The 26,146-nt window shown below is 40.9% G+C and overlaps 1 protein-coding gene across 1 annotated transcript in view; it reads left to right on the top strand.

The window, feature by feature from the left end:
• The window catches only part of TENM1 (teneurin transmembrane protein 1), a 321,398-nt gene extending 299,784 nt beyond the window's left edge, over positions 1–21,614 (top strand). Inside the window, exons 26-32 of the mRNA XM_086756176.1 lie at positions 3,206–3,378; positions 5,561–5,796; positions 11,670–11,966; positions 16,089–16,476; positions 17,150–18,370; positions 18,861–19,003; positions 20,330–21,614. Coding sequence (XP_086612302.1) covers positions 3,206–3,378; positions 5,561–5,796; positions 11,670–11,966; positions 16,089–16,476; positions 17,150–18,370; positions 18,861–19,003; positions 20,330–21,088 — 3,217 coding nt within the window. The 3' untranslated portion in view covers positions 21,089–21,614. The remainder of the gene's footprint in view (positions 1–3,205; positions 3,379–5,560; positions 5,797–11,669; positions 11,967–16,088; positions 16,477–17,149; positions 18,371–18,860; positions 19,004–20,329) is intronic.
• Positions 21,615–26,146: the final 4,532 nt, after the last annotated feature.

Genomic DNA, 26,146 nt, shown 5'->3' on the forward strand with positions numbered 1-26,146 from the left:
GGTTGTCCAGGCTTTGCATGTCCGTGCACTTCTGCCAGTCTACATCAGTCAGCAGGAATTAACAGAATTACAATTGTTAGAATTGCAAAAACAGCAGCAGAATTAAATAATTAAGTCATGTCATTAATATCTATGTTGAGTCCACTATTTTAAGTCATCTTTATAAACCACAACAAATTCCTGAATGGCTGACACACAGAATGTCACCCGATCTGCTGCGGTCAGCGGGACAGTTGACTGTGATCAGCGCTGTGCTGAGATGTGCTTTCAGGAGGTGCTGCTCGCCCTCTGCCATACATGGGTCATGGGGTGTGATGGTCCTTACTCATCCTTTAGCCAGACATTATTTTCCAGGCAGGTCACGTTCTGAACGGACACCCGATTTCAGTTTTAAAATTAGATTTTTTGAAAGGGTTACTTACATGTGAATTGCTTCTGTGTCCTATATGACCATAGTGTCAGAGCTAAGAGAATTATCAGATAGGCAACTTTCAAATTGTGTGGAATCATCTCCTCTGCTTAAGCTAGATTTGCGTTCACATCCAAAAGTTCAACCCGTGGCACTGTCAAGCTGAAAGTGGGATGAGTTTGTTTAACAACACGTATCACACGTACTTGGGAATATGAGCAAAGATAATGAACTGTTCAGAACATCTACCTATATGTCAGCTTCACTCACAGAGGGAAATTATTAAGAGACAGAAAACCACCTACAAAAGTACTTGTCATCTATCTACTCTAATCTGATGGAATGAAAGTACTGAAAGAGCTCTTGCATAAAATTATAGCTAATGTACAATTTTCAGTCATCTAGATTTTTTTAATATTGTGTCATTAAAGCGGTAAAAGGGGAGGGAGAGCACTGGGCCTCTATTAAATCAAGGACAAGAAAACACCTGCAAGAAACAACTGTCTCTGAAAAAATTAATTAGACCACTTTCCCTTTGAAATGATAAAACTCTTAACTGTGCTAGGCATAGAAATGCAAATGGATTGTGAAGCTATATCCCCAAGTGTGCATTTGGAATATTGGTGAGCGCTTCCTCATGTGAGTACTGAAATCAATGCAATTATTTGCATGATTAAATGGTCACCAACATGATTAACAGTGGCATAACTGGGCCTCAAATTAACATTAAGAAATATGTCATGATTCTGCCCCTATTAGTATGGGTAGAACATTGCTCTGCAGGAACTGAGTCCCAGCGCGCTACTATTCATCATCTGAAAGGTGGCAGAACCTGTCCTCGGAGGGCTGGGTTTCTTGGAGCAATCTGGAATAAAAGCCTCCTTTAGATGGTCACACTGTGGAATCATTACTGAGACACTAATCTGCATGTTCTCCTTGAAGTCAGTGGGAGCATCTACATGAGTAAGAGCCCATGGGCACGTGCTCTCGTCTCATTGTAATTCCGTACTGTACCTGGCCGGCCGGTAACAGTTATCCCGTTTTCAGCTACACGGGGAGCTTTGTATCTCATCATCAGGACTATCAGCAGCAAAACTGGATCCCTAGCAGAGATGGATCCCCAGTCTTGCGCACAAGTACATTCCAATAAACTGGCTTAAACCGCCATAAAAATGCATGATTTGGGGATTTTTCCATGGTGTGGTGGACAATCCAAATAACCTGGCAAACTGTCATATCTGTTTGATGAAGCAGTAGATTAAATATAACTGCCCAGTGTTCATGGAGTTTTCTAATGATGAAACGTAGTGATCTGAGTCATTTTTAATCGCTGGGTGTGGCACTCGGTCAGTTTGCACAGAAGCGGCACGAGAGTGGAATGTAAATAAGTCACATGATGTATGTGAGGGCAGCAGGAGGTGAAAGAGAAAGAGATTATATTGTATTTAACATTTGATTAATTTATCTGTCAAAAAACAGAAGATGGTCACTAGTTCATTCTCCAATGTTTCATTTGAGAAGAAGAGCTGCTCTATTTTTCTTTTTTATATTAGGAGGAAGAAAAAATTACTGATTTTTTCACCAACACTTCTTGTGACATATAGATTTTGTCTGACTAATTATGGGGAAATAAAGACCCTAAGGAAATGATGCCAACTCATTAAAGTGAAGGACATAGCCAGATCGTCTGCTGATGTGAATTGGAAGAGCTCCACTGAAGGCAGCAGAATTTTACCGGTTGATATACCAGCTGAGGATGTGTTTTGTGAATGAGGGGAGACAGTTAATAAAACATGAACACTTAATTATGCTTTCCTACCTGCACAAAAAGGCTTCTGTTTTATGAACATGAGTTGGTTTTACTCATGCAAATAGATCTGCAGAATCAGTGAGGTGTCCTGGATGAATAAAAAGGTGTTAGCATCAGTAAGATTTCTAAGATGGGAGGCATTAATATGAAACAATGTTAAGCACCAAGCAATGTTCTGCATTGTTTTCTGTGTGAACCATCAGAAAATCTGTGGAACTGAAAAGACCTGTTAGAAACACTGCTTCAGAGCTTTTGAATTAATTATTGACTTTTTCATAACATGGCCCGACTCACATAAAGTACCTTAAATGAAAAGAATTTCTTTAGCACTGATGAAATTTAGGTGAACTCGAATGTGGTGCTCCAGATTCTGGTGCTGTTACTTGTGATGAGAAGTTCCTGCTGATTTGAGTAGGCCCATGGGAAACGTAACACAAGGGTGAAAACTATGCTGGCAACTTAATCACTGCAGATTTCAATCTAATTTTATTGCTGTTGTTACACTTTAGGTCCCTTTTTTAAATTCACCATTCATATTATGTACATCACACATCGGCAACAAAAGGCAGTTTTTTGGGTGTTGCAGACTCTGACAATTGGTTTTATTTAAACTTACGGGTAAGAAAAGGCCTTTCTGGGGGTGCGTTGGTTGCCTGAATGCCGAGTGACCTCCAGTGGCCTCCCTCTATCACATCCCAGCAGGTTAAACCCTGACGATCTGCACGCGGAAGCTGAATAATATAGGTAGCATCCCATACTATTCCCAGTTGTATTTCTTGCAGCACCACTGAAAACACATCTAAGCAGGAATTCAGATTAGAGAATGAATGCATTTTGAGTGAATAAGTGGGCGAATTCTTACCTTTTTACTTATTGCACAGTGTTTACAATGCTTCTTACTTTTTCCCCTATTTTTTTTTCTTCTAGGTGTATCTACAAGATGATAGTGATGTATTTTCATGACTGTTTAACATCATGTCTTGCAGATATGACTCTGATGGCCATCTGACCAACGCAACCTTCCCGACCGGGGAAGTCAGCAGTTTCCACAGCGATGTTGAAAAACTGACGCGAGTGGAACTTGACACTTCAAACAGAGAGAATGTGATCACAGCCACAAACTTCTCAGCTACCTCTACAATATATACCTTAAAACAAGGTAAGTAAAGGATTTATTTCTTCCCTAATCATTACATTTGAAACCCTAGACATTATTGCATTCTTAACCATTTGCCAAAAAAAAAAAGACATTAGAATTAGTTCATTTGTTTCTTCCTTGCTTCAGTACAAATAGCTAGATACTACTTATAATTCTCCTGGGGTACCAATTAGAAACAAACCACAAGTGAGTTTTTTTCTCCTAAAAGAGTCCCATGGATAGATTATAGTTATTGAAATCTCCAATGTCTCCAGGCTTTATGTGCCACTTTCTGCTTCGGTATCTGGGGGACTTACACTGACCTATAATACACTGAGCTTTGTTATTCTGAGAAGTACTGCGCAGAAGAATGACCCTCTCCACTGATGTTTTAGCATTGAAATGCCTTGTTTGGCCAATGCTGTGAGTCCTTTCTGGTAGTGCTGTGTCCTGGTGACAGCGCTTGTAGGAAGGAGGAAGGCCAGCCCACCTCTGCTGGTGACTGCCCTGCAGATGAGATTTTGACTCAATCCCTGTAGACACCACAGTATTTTCCTGGCAATATCATCTCTCAAGAAGAATTTACTCCCTGCCTAATGGAAGTGCCCCAGTGTCCTTCCGATTTTGCAGATCCATCACCCAAGTTCTGGTTTTGTATAGTTTAATCAATCTGGGATTTTTCTCCTTGTGGATTTTTTCTCCTTGTAGATTTTTTTTTGTTGTGAGTGGATTGTTCAGGCTTTGAGAGAGCAGGTGCTGGGAAATAATTCTATGATTTTCTTCCAGGTCTGCTATAGAAAAGCTTCTTAACTCTGAGCAAATCACAGAACTTTTCTTCCTCTGAGCTTTTGAGCTATAAGAAAAAGAATAGGAAGAACTCATCTCACAAGATCTTCACTCATTCCTCTTCACTATTGCATTGCACTGAATAAGTGGAAATAATTATAGTGTTGTATCACATGTTAGGCTTTGTCCAAGTGACCCCATCTGCTCTCTGCATCATCTACTGACTGCCTGGTCGTATGTCTGTACTTAAATCTGAAACTCCTCAAAGTTGATATGTTACCAAATTCTGTCTCAGGAAAGTGGTAGCACACTATGGGCAGTGCCAGAAATGAGCAACTGTGGTTGTTGTTATACCTATCCTATTTATGATTCATATAATTTGCTTATTTCCATATCACGAAGCACGCTGTGAACAGCCGGTCGGGCACGCTATCCTTACATCTGAGTAAAGTCTCTTTTAATGTAATGCCTATTACTGTCATTGTCTGACGTACCCAACTATTTTGCACATATTCATGTCTCAAGAGCTGGACTAGTTACTTCTGTGTGGACCAGCATAACAAAAATGATGCTTTTCATAGTCCCCAGCTGGTATGTATTCAGTTGCGTTTTTAAAGTGAGACTTCCTCTTTGTCTCGTAGCACTGAACATTTAGGCTCATGATCGAGTTGCCCACTGGCAGCTGAGCCACCGTAACCTCCTGCATTCATATCCCTGGCCTGATGAAATGCAAGGCGATGTGGCACAGCTCTGCTTGCAGTGGAGGCATTACAGCGCACGGGCAAGAGAAAGTATGCCTTGGTGTCCTTTCAGTGGAGACCTGCTCTGGCCCCTCCGCGTGCTTCTCACTGTGCCACCCATTCATTTTTCTGCCCACAACCACTTCCCAGTGGATCCCTTGCACCAGGCTTCAGGCTCGTGGCTCTGCCCCAGGGTCCTGCTGCTAACTGGGAAGAGGAGAAGGTTTTAGTATGGTGATACAGGGAAAAGGGATGGAATGGGAGACTAGCCATCATCCTAGATATTTTGAAAACAGTTTTCATGCTTGACCTCAGATACTCATTGCAGTCGCTCAAGCAGTACGCTATTCTGCTAACAGATCCCAACGTGCTAAAATCACCAGAATATCGATGGTCAAAACTCAGCTTATGGGTTGACATACTTTTAAGCTGAAAGCAAAAACTCTCTATTCCTGCTGCAGGAAACCTTCACAGTGGAAATCATCAGGCCAAATGTAATAAGAAGCTCTTTAGACATGGGAAGGCTTGGAGGTTACAGGTTGCAGAAATCACACTGCGGTGGTGCATGTTCAGCTGTCTGTAACCTAGGAACAAACAAGGCTCTGTTGCACCTAACATTTGCTTCATAAATCTGGAGATCTGAACTTTTCTCTGTTTTGGTTGTTGTTTTTTGACAGATAACACGCAGAATATTTACCGGGTCAGCCCAGATGGGTCTCTGAGAGTCACCTTTGCCAGTGGAATGGAAATCACGCTTAACACGGAGCCTCATATTCTGGCAGGGGTTGTCAGTCCCACTTTAGGGAAGTGCAATATCTCCCTTCCTGGAGAGCATAACTCAAATCTCATTGAATGGAGGCAAAGGAGGGAGCAGACCAAAGGCAATATCTCCACGTTTGAGAGAAGGCTAAGGGTAAGACTTCCTCTTGTGTGAAGTGCAGTGTTCCCTTTGAAAGCCATTGAACTAAAATCATGTTGAAATTTTCTACTTTGTAAGAAGAGCGGTGGAAGGTTTGTATCAATGGTGGGCCCCAGCCATGAATTTGAAAACCAAACTCCTCCGACAGTCGCAGGAGTGTTTGATCTCTGTTTGATTTTGGTTGTCAGACTTGACCTCAAGACATAATTACTTTTTTTCTCCCTCTTCTTTTTCATCTAAGAACTTAATTATGGCTTTGGAAGAAGCTGTGAGCAAAGGACAATGCGTAGTTACTCTGGCACAGCAGCAGAGTTGGAGTCACGTTCTGCCTGTCTCAGATCTATCGACCCTCTTTCTTCTGGGGTGATAACAAACGGGTGCCAGCCTCTGCCTGGGGCAGAGGGTCTCACAGGGCAGAACTTGGGTGTCCTGGCCAGTGCATTTCCTGCAAGCCAGAGTGATGTAGGGCCTCCCCATGTATCCAGACAGGCTGTGTATTCTGCCACCACACAAACTCAAACCCCCTCATCTGCTCTGCCTGGGCTATGGTTCTAATAAAGAACCACTTTAACATTGCATCCATGGTTTATATTTATCTGTGAGGAGAATTTGCAGATTACAATGACAGATGGTCAACATTCAGCATTTAATTAGGTAACACTAAGGCTCATAGAGACTGCTACCTTGCAGAGCAGGTTTTTTACAAAATCAGTTCTGTTTTTCACATGAATACCCCTTAAAATGCCTGTAACCAGTAGTACAACTGGTAATTTTGGCCTTAAAAATACTGTGTTATTAACTACAACCTTTCTGGATATGTATTATCTCTGAAGGTACATCTGTTAGCTCTGAAAATATTGAGATGGTTATTAAAATCTCTGGATTGTGTTTTTGTTGTGAGATACTACATTTATTTTAGAAGTGTATGATCTGTTTGGTTTTCAACTGCGGTGATCAATCAAAAACGCAAGACTTGGATGACTGGTCAGACCAGCCACTGCATGTGAAACACCTGTTTGAGAGGACATCTTTCAGATTTGACAGTCACAGTTGCTTTATTAGGATCTTGCAAGTTGGGAAAAGCTTAATCTAGCCCATCTTCAGACTGCTGCCTCTCTAGCATAGTGTGGGCCCTCATTGCCCTGTCTAGGGAGACAACTGAACTACTACAGTGGCAAACATGTTAAGGTGGAGGATCCAAACTGTGATCTCCATGGCTCACGTTACCTAATCAATTGATTGTTGTGTGATTTTGTGCTTAAATAACTGTATGGCACTTTTTTCTTTAAGGATCCTATGTAATAAAATCATAAACGGAAAGGATGTAGGCAATCATCTATTCTGCTTACATCGCCAGGGCAAGTTTTTCATAACAGTTATATTAAACATAAGTACTCCATCCTGCACAGCTTCTCTATTATACAGTTTGTATTTTCTATTGTTGAAGTTGATTGCAGGTTCTTTTAACTCGTTTTCGCTTGCTTCTGCATGATTCTTAATATTGTCTGCCAAAAGAAGGGAGGAAATTCACAAAGTGGTCAGGATTAAATGGATTCTGGCTGGAGGCATTAAGTGTTTGTTGAAACACTGGAGCACTGAAGCTCTCCAGAGCACGACTCGTTGACCTGCCCCTGGATCGGACTGTTGGTGCATAGAACTGCTTGTGTATTCCTCCTCCGCCTTCACCTTCATCCAGTGAGAGGGTGGAAGGTGAAGTGTAAGAATTATTTGGATGTGCCGCTGTCTTATGTTCTCTGTCCTTCCGAAAGTATCCATTAGCATCACAGCAGCTGACCGTTGTGTTGTCATTTCTATAAATTGTTTCTTTTTATACCTACTCTAGATCAAAGAGGCTTGTGGGTTGTCCATGCCTACTCAGAAGGACACATCAGCTGCCTGTATGACAATGTTTTCCCTTCCCTTGGTTGTACTGAGCCCGAGGACCATCTGTTTGAGGGCTGTCAGGGCAAGGCTGGAGGGAACCGGGTGGGATAGCGCATTAAATGAGGATTTGAGAGTGGAAAGGAGGAGAAATATTTTGTGCGTAGGATACGCCATGTCAAGAGACACAGTAGAAAGGGACAAATGGACTGTTGAGGCTGCTACTGCCAGTAAGAAGGACTTTGGTATAGGTGAAATAGACAGGTTTTGGAGTTCAGCTTTAGCACCGAGAAGTTTGCATGGGATGCTGGTGGAGTGGGGAGTCAGAGTCAGTGGAAGTGGAGGGAGCTGGAACAGTGCCGCTGGCAAGGAAGGCAAAGGAGCGGCAGAATTTACCCAGAGACAGCTGTCTTTTTTTGGTGATTAAAGGAAATATGCAGGACAGCAGGAGTAAAAATACCATCATATAGCGTGTTTGAAGCAAATAATGAAAAGGATTTAGGGCTTACTGTTGATAGATCTTGAGTACTGCTGAGAAAAAAAAAATGTAGCATCGTTAGAAGCCCTTCTGCTGAACGAGGTTCTGGTGAGACCTTCTGAAAACTTCTAGTGAGTTATATCTTAAAAAGAAAGTTTTTAAACACTTAATATGCCATAACTGGCGTAATAGGAAGTATGTTAGAGAGCTTGCAATGTAGGGCAGAAAGAACTATGCTGAACTTTGAAAATGTATGTAAAGAAAAGCTCTGGGGATTGGACCATTTCTCAATGGAAATGAACAGACTTGCAGGAGCCCTCTGTTAAAGAAAAAAAATGGCACAATGGAAGAGTTTTCTGAGGGGAGAAAAAAAAAATAGCATAGAAATGAGGTTTAAAGATGTTATTGAGAGCAGTCCTGATACCATCGCTGAAACAAACGGCTTTGAGTGCGAAGAGGTATAAATTAGAAGGCAGGTAACTGGGGATGAGGTAAAGGATGACCTAGTTGAGAAGAAGAAAGCTTTTCCTTCTCTGCCTGGTCCTAACATTTTAAATTCTTAATCGCAGTTAGCAACCATCTTGAAAGCGTGTCACTCTATTAGTGTTATTTCCAGTTTTGGAAGGAGGCCACCGTTAGCACATTCGGAATAATGCTGTAAACCTTGTGTTTTAAAAAGTGGGATTTTTGCATGGTGTGAATTCCCTGCTCTAGAAGTAGAGCAGAAGTGAGTAAGTTAACTGAAATGCTAGAGCAGGCACCTAACTTTGTCTCAGTAGCTAAATCAATGTGGGAAAGGGGAATTAATCACAGGTTTCCTTTCAGTGCAGAACTGCCTGCCCTGGGACTTCCTGAAAGTGTATCAAACAGTCTGTAGGCATGTATGCACTTTATATTAATAATAAATCTATGTACAATCAGGCATTTTAACATCAATCTTAATCTAGCAAGACTTCTTTTTTATCAATTGAACTGCTATTTTAATTGACTTCTAAAAATGAAGAAGCGAAGGCTGTTGTTAAAAGCGATGAGCATGATGCATAGCAATGTACTGATTAGGATGCAGCTCCGTTCCCTCCCGTCTTTTGCATAACTTAGAGGAACTTGGCGTTGGATGCAGTCCAGGTTTTAGAACAGAATATCTACAAAATTGAAAATTGAATGCTTGGCCAGCCTCACTTATTTTTGCTTTCTTTTTTTTTTTTTTTTCTTAATAACAAAAAGGGAAGTAACTCACTGGCTTCGATTCAGAAGTCCTGCAGACCCAGGCTTGGACGGCAATGTTTATTATTGCATTTAACAAATGATCTCCCTTTATTTACCAGTCTTACAGTAATTTCTAATGATAGGACCAAGTCCTCTGCCAGTGTGTATCAGTTTACGTTGACTCAAATCAAAACACAGGCAAGGAAATAATACAATCATCTCATCTGATTTACACATTGTAGGCAGTTTAGGTTGGAGAATGAAAACCAAGAGAACTGCTCATTTATGTGATTATTTATACTACAAAATTTCTAGCTGTAAAACTAATGGAAGTAGAGTCAATGACTGTTTAAAAATATATAATAAATATATATTTTTATTCACTACTAACACTATTATTGAAGTCAGCAGAATTTTCTCCCTATTTTCATCAGCTGAAATTCTGACCTGACGTTGCTTTCAGAAACCAGTTTTCCCTGGCTGGTAACAGAGCACACGCACTCCAGCCTCTCACAGGGGCTCCGTACTACACTGTGTGTACGTTGGAGGAGTCGTCTTTAAGAAGCCAGTGGGATTTGAAATCCGCTTTTCAGTGACAACGTTGAAATGAGACCTGCTCCCCGTCTATCGTCCTGTCTTGCCTTGAGAAGAGTGTTAAATTTAACTTATGTCTAATATGAGAACATAAACAAATGAGATATAAAAGATGGAAGTAGTGGCATCCACCCAAACCTAAATCTAAATTTAGATTGCAATAAATTTGTATTCCTTTCTCCTAACTGCGTTCTACAATAATAATAATATTAAATAGGTACATAGATACAGAAAATGAATATGAGCCAGGGTGTATCCCCTGATTGCTTTTCAGTTATTGTACCACCAAGAGGGTTTGTTTTCAGAAATTGCAATAAGTTTGCAAAGAAATATATTATAATAACATATATTATAATAAACTTAATCCATCAGACTGTATACAAGCAAATAGAATTGAACTAAGCATCACATTTTCCTTGGGCTCCTTAACTATCATTAGAGCATAAATTTCAATGGTTACAGCGGTCTGCAGGGGTATATAGGTATTTTACAGCTATTGTAAATGAACACTATTAAAGTTAGACGTGTGTGTATATAAAACCCCAGGAATAGTAGCTGAAGAAAGAACACCTGCTTCTTCTAGATTTTCAAATTATTTTGTATCTAAAAACAGAAAGAGAAAAGGAAAAAAAAAATGTTCTTTCTAGTCACTACTGCCATATGATCACAGCGTGAATGATTAAACAGGTATTGTTAACCATTTCCTTTCCAGCTATGCCGCCAGGTCTCGGTGAGGAGGTAGCACTGTGCCAACACCTGCGCTGCCAGCATCTCTGCTGTAAGGAAGTTATTAATTGGGATCGGTTAATTCAAGTGATCAGATAAAATGCAGTAGATTAATACAATGAGCGCATTGACCACTGGTCTGAAAAGACAAGTCAATGAACAATGTTTTAGGGTTCCCTGAATTCTCTCTCTGATTTATGGACTTTAATAGTGATTGCCCAGTGACTGGATGATGTAAGGAGGCAGATGATGAGAACATGGACAGAGATATTTTGTCTTCATGAATCTGGCTTAGCTTTGGACTTAATTTCAGATTGAGAATGGGTCTGCCCCTCTGCATTTTTCTGTTGGGCCATAAATGTTAACAGATTGTAGCACAGTCGCTCTGTCAGTCTGCTGGACGCAGTGAGTTTAACAGAGTTGCAGGTCCCAAATGTGATGAGAAGAGGTGCGAGGACACTGGTGAAGCAGTGTCTCCATGAGCTGCAAGCACAGCTCTTCCCCTTGCAGCATCAGTGTGCAGCCTGGTGTGGGCTGTCCCGGAGAAGGAGCTGACCCGTCAGCATTAACGGAGCTTGAGAGCGAGCATGTGAGATAGTGTATCTTTGTTAGTTTGTGGGCTTAACTACACATCTCACATCTTTGGCTGGAATCAAAAAGTCTACCCACAGAGAGATGAAAGTTGAGAAGAAAGAAGAAAAACTTAGGCAAAGGTGAGAGCAGAGGTGAGGGTTTAGCACATGGAAATACGAAGCATCCTGTAATGCAAAGTAGGATAACACTTCATGCAAGCAGCATTTTGTTTCTTGGTCCTCCTGTTTCTCATCTGAATATTCTTCTATTTTCTTGCCTTTAATAAGGCCTAAATTCTCCATCATATGTTAAACCATTGCATATTTTAATTAGAGCTGACACAGAAAAGTTTGTATTATGTGTAATTAAGATGCGTTGTTTTCTTACCTTACTGTTTCTTTGTGTTCAGGCCCACAACAGAAATCTGCTCTCCATTGATTTCGATCATATAACCAGAACAGGGAAGATTTATGATGATCATCGAAAATTCACTCTTCGGATTATGTATGACCAGACAGGACGCCCAATTTTATGGTCGCCCATCAGCAAGTACAATGAGGTCAATATCACCTATTCACATTCTGGATTGGTCACCTATATCCAAAGAGGAACCTGGACTGAGAAAATGGAGTATGATCCAAGTGGAAACATAATTTCCAGGACATGGGCAGATGGTAAAATATGGAGTTACACATATTTGGAAAAGGTAAATCGTTTTAAAAGTGGGTTGTTGTAGTAAGGGAAAAATATTTGGTTTTATTTAGGTACTATCTTGTGAACTGTGTTATGATGATACCTCTTGCAAAAGTATTTAAGACTTTTTAAACCGAAAACACACACAATTACATAACTAGATCAAAGTGTGTCTAGACACGGTGCTTAGACTTGCATGTCACCCGTTCAAATGTGCTATAGTCAGTTCCAAATAAAGTTATCAGTACCTCAGATTTGTTTAACTGATAGGTAAAAATGACTTCTTGGCTCAGTCCAAGTTCAAGTGAACAAGGCTTCACTGCTGGAAAACGTGTTGCTACTCTGTATAACAGTCAAAAATATAATAGTCACTGAAAGGGAACTTTTTGCTCCCTATAAATGTGGTTCTTTTAAGACAAAATTATGAGCCAGTGAGTACAAGCTTGCACCTACTCAGTGCTGCGCTGTGAGAAAGGGATTGGTCCTGTGAGGAGAAAGATTGCTTCAGTATTTACGAGGGCCATTTGAGGGGGAAACATTAATATGAAATGAGTTACTGCTCTGACTTTTATAGTGACTTCGTGTCTAAATTGCCCGAGTATTGTAATTTTCATTTATGTCTATAGGTAATGGTCACAAAATAGGGGAGACTAAGGAAGAACAGCGTCTCCTTCATCTGTAGAAGCATCTCATTTGGTCTTGTCTCTCAAAACCAAGAGGCCAATCTGTATTTTCAAAGCTTTCAGAACTTAGTGTGAAATTGTATTCAAACAGTGTCCTTTCAACTTTTTTTTTTATTTTTAAATAGCAACATCTTGGACCATCCAGTATACCATGAGTTTGCAGAACATTTTCTCTGAACCTGTTAACCATGGGGAAAGGCTGGGAGGGAGGGGGCATGTGAGGTAAAACTGATAGGGGGTATTACACGCAGGAAATCAAATCACTTTGAAGTTATTTATGTATTAAGAAGTTCCAAATGTGTACCTTTAAGATAAACGTTGCCGTACTTATTTTGAATGTATTTAAGCTTGATCCTCAAAAAACCTTATACCTAACCCAGATTAAAAAAAAAAAAACTATTTAGACTGGAGAATGCATAAAAATGTGATTCCTTCCTTCTCTGCATGCAGTGTGGCTCTCGCACGTGTAAACAAGATTGACAAACCCTAGAAGCTTCAGAAGTTTGGTTCAGATAAATTTGTCAGGGCTTCTTTTGTCTGTGTGCTCTTCTGCAAATTGCAAGTAAACAGACATTCAGTACAGCTTTCAAATATTTGGGCAATGTGTCTTTTGGAGGAATCTCTTATTTTTTTCTTTGGGCATAATGGACTGTAATTTTGGAAGGATGCTGCTTATCTTTCCAAACCACTTTGTCTGTTCTTAGTTTATGATGAGCTTATAAATAACATCATACGACTTAAAATTGTTATTCTGCAATTCTACACAAGTGGCAAAATCCGGATCTTGTAGAAGCAAATGGCAAAAGCTTACTGGTTCAGGTAGCAACAGGTTTGGGTTATGCTGTAACTTGTCGTTAAAATTATTGAGTCATACACACCATGGACATAATCTCCCAGCTATTTAATGTACTTTCATCACTATTTGTTTCTTGTGCCAAAATTAGACATTGAAGTATAATTTCGTGGCTCCAGCAAAGTCAATAACTCGTTGTGCTAATTGTGCAATGATTGCTAAAGGTTGTCTGAAACTTCATAAGACCCGATGATTCCTTTCATCAAAAAATCAATCCTATAGTTCGCTTCCAATTCATAGTTATTTAATTCTTAATTTTTTAGCACTTGGTGACTTAATTGCACATCTTCAAAAATCTCTACCCCTTCTAAAAGTAGCCCAAACAGGTAAGGTAAGGTTTTAAAAAGCACTATGATAGTAGCACTGTAAATAATTTTTACTGATGAGATTCAGTTCCTCTTGTTTTGGTCACTTTCCTCAATTAGTTAATGGTGTTAACAAAATCTTCTGAATGCTCCAAGCTTGCTTCCAAAATCCTGCTGTTTAGCACCAGACAAAACAGATGAGCGGCTGCGCGCGTATGTTGGACAGAAATGACATCTAGTGGTGATGCTCTGCATCTCTGGCTCTTCCCAGTAAAGCTCGGAGTAATTGCCCCTGGCTCTTTCTCTCTATACACCACGCGACATCAATCATTACGTGGTTGACCAGGCTCTGGTTGCTTTTATAAAATGACAGCTTTTTGGATGTTTTATGAGCTACCCTCTGAAATCCTTTAAAACAATTAGAGGCCAATTTGTGCAAAGAGTTGAAAAATCTATTGTAATATTATTGGGATGAATTGGGAATTAATTTTTTTTTCTCTTTATGGTATCCTCTAATAGGCTAGACAGGATACTGAGTCTCCAACCCTTGCACTGTCTATCCTTTTACTGTCCTGGACAAAAGTGGAAAAGCCACAAAGTGCTTTAAAAATGGCACACAGGGGCACTAAAGTTGTATTAGAGATGTTTCTGATCTTGTTATTCATACTCTGTCAATGGCAGACAGCTTAAAAACAGGCCCGGGAGCAGTATATAGAGAGAGGTGTCACATCAGTGCTAGGAAAGAGTTCAGCCAGTGGTTTACTGCAGACTGGGGACTCTTGACTGAAGGTGAAAACAAAATAAACACTGTGCGTGTTAGAAACGCTTGGCAGACCAGCAATAAAGCGATGGGAAAAAGCTCGGTGTAAAGGTCTGTTGTCACCAGTTGGCAGAGGATCACTTGCGAGCAGCATATGTTGGTGCTCTCTGGCTGGTGCACAGGTGACAGATGTCTTTCACCAAGGGCAGGAAGAAATACATCTTGGGAGGGCAGGGGGCTGGGGGTGCAGAGAGGATGGCCAAGGCTTAGTCTATCTTTGGTCCTTTGAATAAGCACTTGGGTTATTTGTCAGAGCGAAGTGGCTCAGGGCCAATGTTACTTAACACATTGCAGGGCTGAGCTCTCTATATTTTCTTTCCAGAGAAGATTTTTGGCTTAAAGGAAAAAAAAAAGCCTTTTTTTTTTTTTCTGATTTCTTTCCTCAATGCTCTTTGAAAAAGGAGTCATACTGTTCCTCATAAGACTTTGTTTTGCATGATGTCTCAATCGTGCAGAAGCCTAACAAATTTGCTTATGTGCCTGGTAGGTTTGGGCCGTGAGCAAAGAACTGTGCAGCCTCAGCACTCCGTCTCAGCTCAGGCGGTGTGGCGAGGACGTGTGACGCTCTGGTCCAGCCAGGCCACTTAGTGGAGCAGGGGGAAGGCTACAGATTTCTCCCATACATTTTCACTCTGTGTTTTCATTATGCATGTTTCAACAGGGACTGTTCACCAGAGGGCTTGTGCTCTGTGACACTGTGATTTGCACATGACTGGTGAAAAGGTTTATAAAACCCAGACTTTAAATATATACAGAAAATTACCTGCCATGCTTGCACATTCATCTGCCAAACAGACAAACCAGGTTTCATTGACCAGCCACAATTAATCAACACAGGAGAAATATCAAGTACCTGTGTAGAAATTATGTTCTTCCTAAACATTAAAAACCAGAGATAGAAGTAGTGACACCAAAGAACCTGCAGACTATTTTCATCTGTCTGTAAGCATGGAGATAGTGTGACCTCTGGACCATGTGCGTTTAATAGAAGACATACAGAAAAAGGAGTAGGTGTGTGCTAGAGATATACAGAGCGCCAATAAAAGCTAAACACCTTGTACACACTATTGAAAATTTCCCCTTTCCATCTCCCCTAGAAACATCTGCTGGTGCAGATGCTCTGTCTGTGTGTGAGAAAGACGTTCCCTCTGATTTTGTTTCCAGGGAGGATGACCAAAATATTTCAAAGCAACATAGCAAGTCAGCATGAGGCTGAAATGCTACTGAGAGCCGCATCTGCCTTCCGGTTTGGAGGTCCTTACCTCTAGACATGTTGTTATTCTCCTCCTGTTTGTACCACCTTGCTGGCCAGGTCTCCTGGAGCTGAAACCTTCACTTGGAATTGTACAGACAGTAAGAGCAAACTGCAAGAGTGGATGGTTGTTTCAGCATTTCCTTAACCTTCAGGCACTCACTAGATGAATAATTATTTGTTTGATCAGCCACTGACGCTGCCATTCCTGTTTGATTGCAGTCCGTGATGCTCCTGTTGCACAGCCAGCGCCGCTACATCTTTGAGTACGACCAGTCCAACTACCTGCTCTCGGTCACCATGCCGAGCATGGTGCGCCATGCCTTGCAAACCATGCTGTCCGTCGGGTACTACCGCAACATCTATACCCCTCCGGACAGCAACGCGGCTTTCATACAGGACGTCACCAGAGACGGACGGCTTCTGCAAACGTTATATCCTGGGACAGGACGCAGAGTCCTGTACAAATACACCAAGCAGTCCCGACTTTCTGAGATTCTCTATGATACTACTCAAGTCACCTTCACCTACGAGGAGTCATCTGGGGTTATTAAAACGATACATTTAATGCATGATGGGTTCATCTGTACCATCAGATACAGGCAAACAGGTTTGTGTAACTGTGACTACTTTCCTAAAGTTTTTGGCCCCGATCCTGCACTTCCCTGGCATGAAATTCCATTATTTTTTATGTCTACAAGTTCTTATATTTTATGTTTCAATAGAAAAATATGAGTGTATATCTCTATGTCTGTGTCCATAGGCATATATAGCTGTCCCATGTGAAATACAGTTTTCTTTTTATTGCTTGGTGGGGAATAGCTCTTATAGTGTTTGATTGTTTTTATTCCACTGTGTGGATATTTGTTAAATACTAAATCAACTTGGTTTATTGTTTGTATTTTCAAGTTCCCTGTTTATGCCATAATATAACATAAATTCAAAAGGACTGTTTATATGAGGAAGGAAATCACCATGTAAAATAAATTTAGTTTAGAATTGTCTTGTAAGTAAATAGAAATCATAATTATGAATAAAATAGCATTCATTTAAACAAATGTTAATAAAATACAAATATTTTGTAGAGCAAGCATTTATAAAGGTTTGTGAGAGAATAATCTAACATATTCTTAGTTAATGGCATTTTCTGAGACACTCAAGTAGCAATAAGGCCTAAGAGTATATTTGAGTTCATCGTCTCTCTGTGCTAGATCTGTAGGGTGTAAATATACTGTGGGCATATTAATTATTTTTCTTGCTTTTCCACTCTTTGTTTTGGACAGGTCCGCTTATTGGTCGCCAAATCTTCAGATTTAGTGAAGAAGGGCTTGTAAACGCCAGATTTGACTACAGCTATAACAACTTCCGTGTGACGAGCATGCAGGCCATGATAAACGAGACGCCTCTTCCCATAGATCTGTACCGTTATGTTGATGTCTCTGGCAGGACTGAACAATTTGGGAAATTCAGTGTAATTAATTATGATTTGAACCAAGTTATAACCACCACCATGATGAAACATACCAAGATTTTCAGTGCCAATGGTCAGGTGATTGAAGTACAATATGAAATTCTGAAGTCTATCGCTTACTGGATGACCATCCAGTATGATAATATGGGCCGTATGGTGATCTGCGATATACGCGTAGGTGTAGATGCCAATATAACCAGATATTTTTATGAATATGATGCTGATGGTCAACTTCAGACTGTGTCTGTGAATGATAAAACCCAGTGGCGCTACAGCTATGACCTTAATGGCAACATCAATTTGCTGAGCCATGGAAACAGTGCACGCCTTACTCCTCTGAGATACGATCTGAGAGATCGCATTACCAGACTTGGGGAAATTCAATACAAAATGGACGAAGATGGTTTTCTCAGGCAAAGAGGCAACGAGATCTTTGAGTACAACTCTAATGGTCTGCTGAACAAAGCGTACAACAAAGTGTCTGGCTGGACTGTGCAATACTGTTACGATGGTCTTGGAAGACGAGTTGCAAGCAAATCAAGCCTAGGACAACACTTACAGTTCTTCTATGCTGATCTCTCCAACCCAATAAGAGTCACTCACTTGTACAATCATAGTAGCTCAGAAATAACATCCCTATATTATGATCTTCAAGGCCATCTCATTGCAATGGAATTAAGCAGTGGAGAAGAATATTATGTTGCTTGTGATAACACTGGAACACCTCTAGCTGTATTTAGCAGTCGGGGCCAAGTCATAAAAGAAATTTTGTATACCCCATATGGAGAGATCTACCAGGACACTAACCCAGATTTCCAGGTTATCATTGGTTTTCATGGAGGGCTCTATGATTCTCTTACCAAATTAGTTCATCTGGGCCAGCGAGATTATGATGTCATTGCTGGTCGGTGGACGACACCAAATCATCATATTTGGAAACACCTGAATGCTGTCCCACAACCGTTTAATCTCTACTCATTTGAAAATAATTACCCAGTTGGCAGAATCCAAGATGTTGCTAAGTACACAACAGGTAAAAGTAACATGTTTCTCATGAAAATACAATTTCTTATCAAATTCTGGTGTGGATTCAAGACTCCAGACATCTTTTGCGTACATCCCAATTTACTATTTGGCTCTAATCTTACCCATATTAAAGTATTTTCCTTAATAGATATCATCTTACTGAGCTTGATCTGTTTTCTGTAGCATTCATGGTAACCAAGAAAATAATTAATAGTTGTTTCTGCTGCTTTTCTAAGCACTAAAATTAGGAGAAGAATGGAGGCGGCTTAATTTGAATTTTTTCCAGTATAAGCAGATAGAAGATACATTATTGATTTGAGTGTAGCTATGCTTTGTAATCAAATAATTTGTTTGCTACAATAAATACTGTAACCAGTACTGAAAACATAAATTGATGTGAAATCATTATTTCAGCATAGCTGGGATTTCTGCAGACTACCCTCACTTTTTCTAGGATTTATGTGCTTTATTGCCAGTATCCTTTTCTTGTTTTGTAGACATTGGAAGTTGGCTAGAGCTATTTGGTTTCCAATTACACAACGTTCTCCCTGGATTCCCAAAACCGGAGATAGAAGCTTTGGACACAACATATGAACTTCTACAGCTTCAAACAAAAACCCAAGAGTGGGATCCTGGAAAGGTTAGCAAAAATTCTGTTCAGGTGCTTCTAATACTAAATTAAGGAATTTTATTAGAAAATATTGGAGGCCAGGGAAACAATGTGACTATCTTTCAACATAATAGGCAAGGTGGATAGTCTAACTGTGCTAGAAACTTTAATGTTCAATTATGCAGTGGCGTTAGAGTGGAGGAGAGTTTTAAGGAGCTTTGCAGCCGTTTGCAGAGAAACTATCCAAATAGGAGATAGGGGCAGGATAGGCAAAAGGGTAAAAGTGTTTCTGTGAAAATTGCAAAAGGAACAAAAACTTTTGTGGAACTAAAAAATTGAAATAAAAGATTTTTGTCTTTGTTAGCAAAGATGCCACAAGAGATACGAAAGACCCTGGAGCAGCTCTCAGGGTCTAGCAATCAATGTAACTGCAACAGGACTGAATACCGATATTCTGAGCAGGCGTTCCTGTCTTGCATTTGACCGTATGAGTGTCTGTTAACAAGGAAATACAATTTTGCAAAGATGAGAGAGAAAAGGTGCCTTTCCTATAATGCAGTTATGAAAAGGAAGTCTAAAGTGTTGTGAGTTCACGTTCACAGCATTTAACACGCTACTTTTCCCATGCACAAACGACTGCACAAAGTGCAGATGGCTGGAGGGTCAGAGCTCGTTCCAGATGTCGGAGCATGTCCATGTAAAGTTGTCACTGAGATATTAAAGAAGCTGTTACAAAGGCACAGAAAAAGTCTAGTGATAGGTATAGTGTTAGAAGATAAACAGATGGTTGGAGTGATATTTTTTTTAGCCTCAATGGGGAGCAAGATCTACAGATCTGATGTACTCGCCTGGTTCCTATTGTTCTAGTGTCTTGAGACCCTCACAGCCTGCTTTCCTTAAAGAATGGGCTATAAAAACTGGTTCTCCTGTTTTACAGAAGACTTAATTAGACGCACAGAGACTTAAGCATAGCATCATGTGAAAGAGCACGGCTTTGAGTTCAGATTTCCCCACGCCTATGGGGAGTTCAGATTTCCCCACCTAATAAAGATCAATCATTAGAGTAACAAATCAAGGGGTGAGGAAGAAAAAAAAAAGGAACAAGAAATATGACAATAGCATTTCTGATAAACACGTTTCCCATTTGTTTTCTAGAAATGAAAGATCCAAGAGACAGAAAGCAATACCTTAGGCAATTAGAAAGCCTGTGCATATACCCAGGCTCTGTAGATGCACAATATTTTCCAAACAAGTTGAAGATCCATTCTAAGCAATTAAGAGATTAGTAGGGTCTCTGAGACACTAAATGAACTGCAAGATGCCTCACCTGCAAACTGCTGGTGTTTTCTTTTCCAGACTATCCTCGGTATTCAGTGTGAGCTACAAAAGCAACTCCGAAACTTTATCTCCTTGGATCAACTTCCCATGACACCCAGGTATAGCGATGGCAAGTGCTATGAGGGAGTGAAGCAACCGCGATTTGCAGCTGTTCCTTCAGTGTTCGGAAAAGGCATCAAATTTGCGATAAAGGATGGTATAGTGACAGCTGACATTATAGGTGTGGCTAATGAGGACAGCCGGCGCATTGCTGCCATCCTCAACAATGCTCACTACCTGGAGAACCTGCATTTCACCATAGAGGGCCGAGACACGCATTACTTCATCAAGCTGGGGTCTTTGGAAGAAGATTTGGCCCTTATTGGCAACACCGGAGGACGCCGCATCTTGGAGAACGGTGTCAATGTCACGGTGTCACAGATGACTTCCGTGATCAACGGGAGGACTAGACGCTTTGCTGACATCCAGCTCCAGCACGGCGCGCTGTGCTTTAACGTTCGGTATGGAACAACGGTGGAAGAAGAAAAGAACCATGTCTTGGAGGTAGCCAGGCAGAGAGCGGTAGCTCAGGCCTGGACTAAGGAGCAGAGACGGCTGCAGGAAGGGGAAGAAGGTATTAGGGCATGGACAGATGGAGAGAAACAGCAGCTTCTGAGCACTGGGCGGGTACAAGGCTACGATGGATATTTTGTTTTATCTGTGGAGCAGTATCTTGAACTTTCTGACAGTGCCAATAATATTCACTTTATGAGACAGAGTGAAATAGGCAGAAGGTAACAAAGAAAATCTCTGCCTTTGCGTCACCAAAGACTGCCTGTTTTTAAACATAAAAAGGTTTATTGTATTGGTTTTTCTAGATCAGAACTCTGTATATATAAATATAGAGGAAAAAACATATCCAACTGCCTTTAAATGTGACAGAAGATGGTATTTTAATATTGTTCGTTTAACTCTTTGAGAGATGACAGTGATGATTTTTAGTTCTTGTGTGGCAGTATTCAAAAATTTCAGAAGCAGAGTCCTGACAGCTGAGCAGCACGACCTGCGCGCGAGGTGCCTGGGGTGACACCGCACATCCCTGCGGGGTAGGGGAAAGCGCAGCCTGCTCTGCCTTCTTCTAAAGAAACACGACTTTTTTGTTGTTGTTGATTTCATAATTCACCAATTGTTTAAAGGGTTACAGAGCCTGATTCTGCAACCCGTAGTTACTGGGTAGTTTTGATCCCAGTGAGATCTCCCATAAGTTCAAGAGATTGCACACAGAAACCAGACTGCGTATGGAAACTTGGTAGTTGCTCACCAACCCCGCACATGTCATTCCTCACAGCTATGATCTAAGGGATTTTCTAACCTGGGAAGCCCAACTTGTGTTGGATACAGTACAGAAAAGGCTGTCCCGTCCAGCCTTCAGCTTTGCTCGGCCGTAGCCGCCTCTCAGCCACTCAGTGACCACGTTGTGTCTGCTTTTGCATGTGGAGGTTTCTCTCCCAAGGTTTCCCTTGGCACTGGGTTATGCTGGGTCCAGCAGCGTACGTAGAGCTGCTGATCTTCCTGGAGGAGGGTTGCAGGGTGGCACCACACTGCTGGGCTTCCACCAGGCATCAGGGGTGGCCAGAGAAGGGCTTTGCGAGCGCGGTAGTCAACTGGAGTCTCTCCGCTATCATCAGTGTGTTCCAGACTGGGCTTTAACTCGATGCTTTGGGACAACCCTCGTCGCCCAGGAGGGCCCACACGGTGCAGTAACAAGAAGCCGTGCAGGATCAGTCCTGCCTGTAGTCATTGGGCCAGGACTTGTCTTCTTTTCACAGATCATTTGGGAATTGTAGTGTTGTTGGGTTTAGGCATCGCGTTCTTTTCACTTCAAATTAATAATCCTGTTGTATTACTCATGTTTTCGAGTCTGAAGAAGATTGGTGGGTTGGGAGTTGATGAACCTAAGTGTGGATAGTAGATATGTCAATTAACGTAGAACATTTTGGGGATGACTCTTCACTTTTCAGCTCAATATCTAGAGCACATAGAAAAGCATTATATTGCATGGGCAGAAATTTTTATTTCCCAAGGTATCATGCACTGCTGGCACAGTTATTTCATAGCAGAGTAGGTGATCCTTCTTTCAGCTTGTCATTTTTAAACGACCTGGTTATTGGGAGGGGAGGGAGGGCACACGGGGAGGGGGGAAGGGTAAGCAGATTACTGACTTTCGGAGGGAGCTAGAAGTCTTGTTATAGAGCCTGTGTATCCGTACCAGTGATGTTATTGCACATTTCTTTCAAAACAGACATAGTAAATATATTGAAACAATTTCTGCTCATATTTACTGAAGCCAACAAAGTGCTTTCTTTGTCTTTCTTTCCAGTTTTCTTTATTCCCCTTGTTTTTAGGCAAGTGGAGCAGACTGTACCCAAGTTAGAGATGAGCCTGAACTGGCACCTGAGAGCTGAACCCCCTCGGGGGTTTGGGCTCGGGTCTCAGCCTCACACCATTAATGTCTTTTTCCAGACTCCTTCCGCTCCCCCGGGAGCCAGCGCAGCTGTGGGGGTGCAGGATCAGGCTGAGCGAGAGCCTGGCTCCTGAAACCACCCTCTACTCCCCAGCCAGGGGGAATTGTGGACCAAAACCTGCACGTACACATTTTGATCGGGCTCATCATTAACTAACGTACAGAATTGGGAGCTGACAACATCCAGGTTTGACAGCTCTGATTTCTGTAATTTTCCATACAATCATGGAGAATTTTGAATACCTCCACACCAGCCTAAAAATGGACCTTCAACTCCTTGAGCCTCTAATACGCTTTTAATCAACGGAAGAATAATTTATGAATTGTATATAGAGAGTGCATTCATAAACGTGATGATGTATTTTATCACTGATCCAAGATGTCAATATTAGAGTCTATTTTACTTATATTTTAAGCAATTATACTTTTTTGCAATTCACTAATGAGGTATCATTTTTCGAACTGCTTTAAATATCCATTATAAACAAATATTTGAAGCTATTAGAATTACCTTGAACTGTGCATTTCTAGTATGTAATACATATTTAGTTAGCTTGTGCCTTTAGTTTCTTAAAGTTATATTTGTATTATATGCAGGAAATGCACTTTGTATTACCTACAGCTGTGGTTTTTAATACTGCCTTGATTACTGTTGTTCTCATATTATGCCAAAAGGTCAAAGAGTGAAATGTGTTACAAGTTTGTCACTGAACGTAGGTTTGGCATTTTCCCAGTTCCTGGGTGCAGTCTAAGGCACAGTTTTGAACAGTGTTTCTTATAAGAATATAGATGTATAAAAAATCACATGACATTACACGGCCCGGTTACAAAAGCAAAAAAAAAAAAAAAAAAAAAGCCTTCATCGTAACAGTTTCAGAAATTTAGGAAACTAAATAAAAATGTCATGTTGAGCTGACAGTGCTGAAGAAATGAGTTATTACTGAATGAGCACATGGGCCAGCCGGCAGTGATTCGTGAGAACTATAGCAAACAAATAGCTGTGGACCATCTTCTTCATGAACAACCTCAGTTGGAGGCAGGGAGTATTTCAGTCTCCATTTTCTTTTTCCCTAGTAGTTAGACCAATTTCTCAGTGTTGTTTGTCGTAGTTTTTCGGGTTTGGTTGGTTGGTTTGTTTGTTTGTTTTTAATTTTGCACTAAAGCCTAGAGACCCAAATGAGAAAAAGCAAAAAAGAAAAATAATGGCATGGAAATTTATACTGTTATTTAGATCAGATAATTTGATGCTAGTGTTCTGCACTGCAACCAACGTTCTGAAAGTGGCATAAAATAAAATAAAATTAAAATAAAATAAAATAAAAATCACAATTGCACACTATCTTGTAGCAAATACCTACCATGAGAAATACATGCTATATTTTTTATGACAGCCAAACAAATAGTGTGTACAAGTAATGTTTCCTTTGCTTTCATATTTATTTAGCAAATCTAGAACATTTCAAAGGTATAAATATATATATATAGATATCTATGTAGAACATAGCCAAATAAATATATATGAACTGGTCAACGTGCATCTTGGTATACACGTCCTAGCTGTTTGGGTTGAGCTCTCCAACCTCCTCTCAGTTGTACACTACCCAGGTAGACCTGGCCTCCCGTTTTGGCCCTGAGCGCTCCTGAGGCTCTGCTGCCCCAGCCCAGGGCCAGGCGTACGGAGCGGCAGCTTTCCCAAGGTGAGCAATGGCGATGGGTGCTGCTGGAAGCCAAGGTTCGGTTCCGAAGGTGGAAGCAGAGGAGCTCCTATTTTAGCCTGAGCAAAAAGAGCCCGACAGACCCCCGACAGGATGCTAGCTTGCTCGGGGGCATTGGCCGTAGCGCAGCTGATCTGACGCGGTGACGCTCAGATCAGGCTGCCGTAAGGGTTTTTTTCCCTGTCAGACGCTGACTGTTAGTTAAACCCATCCTTGATACAAAACCTTACCAGGTGGGAAGCGCCCTGACTGTCAGAGGAATCGCTTCTCAGCGGAAACTGGGAACAGTGGAGTTGGACTCGCTGTGGGTTTGTCCGGGCATTTGTCACCTGCCATTATTTGTCTAAGGAAATGTGTTTGACAATTTCCAGTTTTTCCTTAGATCTCGTGGTGGACTTTAGCCTTTTACTAAATGTTAGTATATCAGATTGTGTCCTTGACAGTATTTTACTTGTATGAACCATGATAAAACATTAAAATCTTCATACTCTTCAGGCAGAAGTGTCAATAAACGAGGAAGAGAAGCATAGCATACGATATATGTCAAAGTAACATTCCTTTTTAGCTTTCTCATCAACAGTAAAAATGTTTACAATGTATGCCAAGATCTTCAGTTTCTGTCTAACACCAGTTAGAGGTTCTGATCTTACCTGAAATTGTGTTATAATGGCCTCAGCCTCGTTGCTAGGAAACAATAGATCCCGATTTTTTTATTCCTGCTCTAACTCCTGTGCTGAATAGTGACTGGATACTGTACAGGTTTATGTTATATGGCTGCAGTTAAATGGTCTGATGCATTTTGCTCTGGGTTTCAGACCAGAAGCATGCATTTTCTACAAGAACATCCCAGCAACACGCTGTAAATATTAAAAGTTAATATATTATGTGTCGATATTTGAAAAAGAAAGTACTTTGACTATTTCATTTTATAAAAATAAAGGTGCAAACTGATGGTGTGTGATGTTGTCTTTGTTTACACTCTGTATTTGGGATATTCTGCTCTTGTCAGTAAAAGGTGCTTCCACGCAGCTAAATAAGGGCTTCAGACAGTATTGGTTGGTTAAAAAGTTGAGGCACAGCAGTTGAGTTGCTAGCAAGATTTAATTTTACTTCTGATTCACCCAAGCTCATGCATATAACTCTGTGAGTTTTACTGCAGGTGAAATCACAGGCACTTACATTTCATCAGAATGAATGTGAGAGAGGAGAAAAAAAAAAAAAATATGCTAAATGCCTTCACACTCCCAAGAACTGAGTGAGTGAAGTCAACAGCGGTGGTAGGGGATGAGGAGCAAAGTTTAAGTACCTGCACGTTCCGTAGAGCTGCCTCAAATAAGATGATGATGAATGACTGCGTATATCACAAGTGCGCGCGTGAGAGAAAATAAAAAGCCCAGAGCATGCAGCAGAGAGGAGGAGCCAGGAACCGAAGGGCAGAAGGAGTGTTTGAGGCTGAAGGAAAGGTTATGTGGTGAAAAACAGATTGGAGCAGCTGGGCTGGGCAATAATGCAGTGTGAGGGCTGAGGCTGGAAGAGCTGGGTTGGGTGGATAAGAAGGAAGCAACACCAAAGGGGTGAGCCAGTAGAAAAGGCAAGAAAACCAGCCTAGGAGATGGT

This window comes from Chlamydotis macqueenii, chromosome 11, assembly GCF_036417535.1.
Source record: "Chlamydotis macqueenii isolate bChlMac1 chromosome 11, bChlMac1.mat, whole genome shotgun sequence".
In the NCBI taxonomy this organism is placed as follows: Eukaryota; Metazoa; Chordata; class Aves; order Otidiformes; family Otididae; genus Chlamydotis; species Chlamydotis macqueenii.